The following is a 5,357-nucleotide window of genomic DNA, read 5'->3' as shown; positions in this document are numbered from 1 at the left end:
GAGTGGAGAGATTATTAGATGGATCACTAGGCATCACCGAGTGACCGCCATCACTTTACACAGAGAATGTTGACAGCCTAAGTGTGGATTTGATTTGTCCAATGTCAAAAAAAACTACTACATTTTCTAACCAGATCACAAACTTTATCCTAGGCCAGGACTCCTTTTGCAGGAGTTGGTGCAATAGGAGAGACTGGGAGGATGCGCAAAAGAGCAGGGAGAAAATCTTGAAGCCAGTGAATGAGAGAGACAGAAGGGAAACGAGAGACCCTGTGGGAGGTTGTGAGGAAGTGAGGCAGAGTGGTTTCTTTGATAGGGAAGTTTACAGGAGGGTTTTTAATGTCTGTGCAGAAGGGAAGTCAGATGAGAGTACAAGGGGTGGGGTGCTGATATCTGAGTTCTAAGAAGAGGTGTCTTGTAGAAGCATCCTTCCCCCAACAGACTTCCAATGCTGCTCCTGTTCCTCCTCCTCTTCCAGGGCGTTTGTGGCCCTGAGGAAAGCACGGCAGGTAAGAAGAGCTCAGGTGAAAAGATTTGTGGTAGGGTACAGGAGGACAGTGAGAAAGCTCTGGACAGGACCTAGGGGAAAGAAGCATTGCTCCTCTGGGATGCTCTAGCAGTCTGCCTTGAAAACTAGTTTCAAATAGGGAATTCTTGCCCACAGTCTTTGCTTCTGTCTCTGATTTTGAGGTAGGGGATTGGGGAAGAGGGTATTGGAAATTGTGCAACCTGTGTAATTGTCTCCACACTTCTTCTCCTTTCTGGGCTCCTCATCTTCCTGTGGCATCTCTTCTTCCATCCCTTTACACACTAACTACTTGTCATCCTCACTCTTTCAGCCCCTCAGGCTCTGGGATCCCACCACCCAGCAGAAGAACCTCTTTCCTTCCGCATGCTCCAGATCTCCTCCTTTGCCAACCACAGCTGGGTGAAGAACCGGGGCTCAGGCTGGCTGGGCGAGCTGCAGACTCATGGCTGGGACAGTGTCTTGGGCACCATCCGCTTTCTGAGGTCCTGGTCCCAGGGAGACTTCAGCAAGGAGGAGCTAAAGCGCTTCCAGAGATTGTTCCAGTTCTATTTCTATGGCTTTACTAGTGTAGTGCAGGCCTTTGCCAGTCAATTTCAGTTTGAATGTAAGTTCATTTCTCCAAGTTGATAACTTGCTTGAGTGCTCCAACCATATTCTAATGGGGAAAATAGTACATAGGCTCTGACCAGCATGCAACCTTTTGGGCCTTGTTCCCTGTCCTCTGGCTCCCACTCCCTCCTATGTTTCACCCTTCCACACCACCCTCACCCCTCTTCATACCCCGACTATACCATTGTGTTCTTCCTTGTTGGAATGCCTTTTTCCTCTTGATCTTCTGTCTATTGATTCTGGGCTCAGAAACAACCATTCTCACCCAGTTTTTGTCTTCTTTTCTCATTGGCTTGAATATTCACCTGGCTTGGCCTGTACCTTAATCCTTTTATGTTAATTCCTTTAGGCTACTCTTTCATTGTCCTGACAGCCTTCCCATTTGCCCCCTTTCTATTAATTATTTCAAAGTACGCTTATTATCTCCATATTTTCTTTCTCCTTTCCCATCCAAGCTCTAGTCTCCCATATGATTTCCCAGAAAATTTTTCTTCCCTCGAATCTCTTGTCTCTCTATAATTACTTATTTTTCATCCCTTTCATTTTGATTCTCTCTCCTTGTTCACCCTCAGACCCCTTTGAGCTCCAGGTATCGGCTGGCTGTAGAATGCATGCTGGGGAGGCCTCAAATATGTTCATAAATGGGGCATATCAAGGATCGGATTTCCTGAGTTTCCAAGGAAGTTCCTGGGAGCCAGCTCCAGGAGCAGGGAGCCGGGCCCAGAACGTCTGTAAGGTGCTCAATCAATACCGAGATGTTAAAGAAATAGTGTGGGTCCTCCTTGGTCACACCTGCCCTCGATTTCTGGCAGGCCTCCTTGAAGCAGGGAAGTCAGACCTGGAACGACAAGGTGAGCCCAATCCTCTCTTCCCTCTTGTTCTTAGGCTTTAATATCTGTGTTTGGATTTGCCAATAATCGTTTTCATTTTGAAACATATAATGAGAAGCTAGAGGGTGAGATATGTGGGTTTAGCATCGTTTCTTAACAAGAGGAAGAAGTGATTACTCCAACTACTAAGGGACCTGCATCCCAGAGCTCTGGGAAGTTCATTTCTCTCCATCCTTTTCTGCCTAGTGAAGCCCGAGGCCTGGCTGTCCAGTGGCTCCAGTCGCGGGCCTGGGCGTCTGCTGCTGGTGTGCCACGTCTCAGGATTCTACCCAAAGTCCGTGTGGGTGATGTGGATGCGGGGTGAGCAGGAGCAACGAGGCACTCAGCGAGGGGATGTCCTGCCCAACGCTGATGGGACATGGTATCTCCAAGCAACCCTGAATGTGGCGGTTGGAGAGGCGGCTGGCTTGTCCTGTCGGGTGAAGCACAGCAGTCTCAGAGGTCACGATATAATCATCCCCTGGGGTGAGAAAGAGCTGGGCACAGCTGGGAAATTATGGAAGACTGTCCTGGGGCTTTTGGATGAACAGCTGAGTAGAAATGTCAGTCACCAGAAGGATAAAAGTGGGAGAATCCAAGCACCAATGGTAAAGAATGACCGCAGTTAAATTTTAAGCAAATGGAAATAAAGGATTAGAGATATTAAAGAGAAATTAAGAGAGGAAAATGATTTAGTGGAGGAAGTAGTGGGGAAATCACAGACATAGACTCAGGGGTGAACTGAAGTTAGGACTCTAGAAAACACACATGCAACCTCCTTTTGGAATGAAAAATCTCATCTGTGGTGGATTAGAGAGTCTTTTATGGCTTTAATAGAGAGTATTCTGTGAGTTGATATCCTTATTTTATCTTCAACCAGGTGGATACTCCATCCTTCTGATCTTGATCTATTTGACTGTTGCTATTACCCTGGTCATGTTGGTTATAATTGGCACATGGTTTAAAATACCGAGGTGAGTCTCTTGCTTTTTACTTCTTCAACCTCTAATCAACATTTCCCCCCCTTTTCCTCATTTCATCTTTCCTTCTTTGTTCCTGATTTCCCTTTTTGAGATTAAAATTTAATTTTTTCCCCACAGCTCAACTCAGAACATTCCCTCCCCCTATGAACCCAGCCCTGCCGTTTCCATGGAAGCCAAGACCCAGGATACTAGGAGTTCAGGACACGAGCTCTGCCTGGCAGAAGAATCATGGCTCAAAAAGAGATTTTTGAAGAAGTGTAAGATAGGCCTAAAGCAACTTTGGTGTCATTAGTTTTACTTAATACATAAAATCCTGTCTGGGTCTCAAACCTAGCTCATGTCCAATAAAGAAAATATGCTTTTTTTTTTTTTTTTTTTAAGCACGGCTTGTTCTAGCAAGGATATTCATTCCTTTAGAAATATTTTTCATCTTACAGTAATATTTGTTCTGGTTTGGCCACATATTCATCATTATTGATTCTTCAGACTGCGATTCAAATGGTTATTTTTTATAGAAGCTTATCATGGTCATCAAACTGAAAGCTCTTCTGTATACCTAAAATTGAAATGTTCTTCATAAACACACAATCGCTTGTTATTCAGGACAGTAGCTGTTAGATTTTGCCTTTTTTTGTTTTCTCTCAGTTGTTTTAATGTATGATTTAGATTTTTGTGTCTCTGTTCATGACCAAAAATCTTACCTGAATTCAGGTCAGCTTCATTAGCATGTGACCTGTGTAGAAGCACAGGAGTTCATGCTCTGTGGGGACCCATGCTAGGTTTAATGCACCACTGTTTTTATCTTGATATTCTTAATAAATGTCAAACAAGAGATACTGCATTTTTATTTTTCACTGATTCCACAAATTATGCAGTTGCTTCTGCCTGAGTGTAATATTTCTTAATAAATGTTGACTGAAATAAATTTGTTTTCAAATTACGTGATGTCTTACTCTATTCATTCTCTGACATCTCTGCATCCTTGTACTGTACTCTTATTAAAACACTACTTCTCTTCTTGTGTGTTTTACCAGAGATAAAGCAGGCAGATGAGTGCCTCAGACTTCACAGTGACCGGGCTGTTAATGCATCTTCAGGGATATTTAACGAATATATTAACATGTGAAGTGTCTGTGTCAAAGTGAGGACAGGGTTGAACTGTCATTTCTTCCATAACTTGTGTGTGTGTGTGTGTGTGTGTATGTGAATGAGTGCTTTGAAGCTGCATATTTCATCCATGAGGAGAAATTCATATTTTGAGCAATTTGAAAGAGGATATGGGCTTGAGGGAAATTTCAATGGGCAGACCTAAGCTAAGGCAATGAAGTCAAGAGTAAATTGATGTCAGGTAAGCTATGTGTTTACTTTTCTTTATTATTTTGGTTTATTATTATTATCATGATCATTATTTATTGTTTGCTTTTTTCAGGTTTTTAATATTGATTCTTTGATTGTTTACTTACTTTAGTTGAGATATATTTGATTGATCCCTTTTAAGAGCAGGAGATTCTTAGGGTGCAGAGTTCATATGGATGGCCAGTCAATTCCTTTCCTTGGATGGGATAATTGAGCAGATTTTGTGAATTACTTAGTGAAAGTTTACAACTTCATGCTGGGTATTTTCAAGGAATCAGGCAAGGTTCTATGATCACTTATGTAGGCTTCATTCTTACCCATGAACAAGGCATTGAGGCCAGTCCTTTCACAGTCGAGGGTTCATCACCTTCTGTGTGATCTTTTCAGATAACCAGTTTAGAGGGAGGCTACAGGAGTTAAGAGAAGAAGCTGGAATTTTAAGGATTGTTTGGAGTAAAAAATGATTAAAGTCAGGCTTCCATCACCTGGCATAAGTTCACAAGAGATGACTTCTGCGAAAATGAAGAGGCTCAAGTAGGGAGGGACCTTCCAGTTTCTGGCACATAGTGTGTAATAAATATATGTTTCCAATATGACCTATTTAGATGAATCTTATGGCTTTAGATTTTGGGTCACAATACTTCGGGATTCCCCAATCTGGACCAAACTAACTTCTCTGGCTCCATGTCCGTAATTCCCCTACTAAATATTATGTTTCTGTGATCCTCAATTTCATTCTGTCTCTTGATTGTGTCAAGCTTCTTCTCAACTCAATGTCACCTCCAAAGGCAGAGTTTGCTGACTAGCCAAACTAACACATTCCATCTCAGTCATATTCAATTCCAGTATTTTTTTTTTTTTTTGAGTTGGAGTCTCACTCTTTCGACCAGACCGGAGTGCAGTGGCATGCTCCTGGTCACCGCAGCCTTGACCTCCTGGGCTCTGGTGATCCTACCACCTCAGCCTTCCAAGTAGCTGGAACTACAGGTGCACGCTACCACGCCCGGCTAA

General features: G+C 43.0%; 1 protein-coding gene across 1 annotated transcript; it reads left to right on the top strand.

The window, feature by feature from the left end:
• The first annotated feature begins 448 nt into the window (after window positions 1-448).
• Window positions 449-3,282, top strand: LOC103253362 (T-cell surface glycoprotein CD1e, membrane-associated-like). Its single transcript, XM_008051701.1, has 6 exons — window positions 449-509; window positions 840-1,133; window positions 1,711-1,989; window positions 2,215-2,493; window positions 2,888-2,981; window positions 3,108-3,282. Exons 1-6 carry the CDS (start codon window positions 449-451, stop codon window positions 3,280-3,282), a joined length of 1,182 nt encoding a protein of 393 aa, XP_008049892.1.
• Window positions 3,283-5,357: the final 2,075 nt, after the last annotated feature.

This window comes from Carlito syrichta, unplaced genomic scaffold (genome assembly GCF_000164805.1).
Source record: "Carlito syrichta isolate Samal-C Ts95f unplaced genomic scaffold, Tarsius_syrichta-2.0.1 Scaffold225526, whole genome shotgun sequence".
Classification (NCBI taxonomy): domain Eukaryota; kingdom Metazoa; phylum Chordata; class Mammalia; order Primates; family Tarsiidae; genus Carlito; species Carlito syrichta.
The sequence above is the reverse complement of the archived record's forward strand: the minus strand, read 5'-3'. Positions and strand labels throughout refer to the sequence as shown.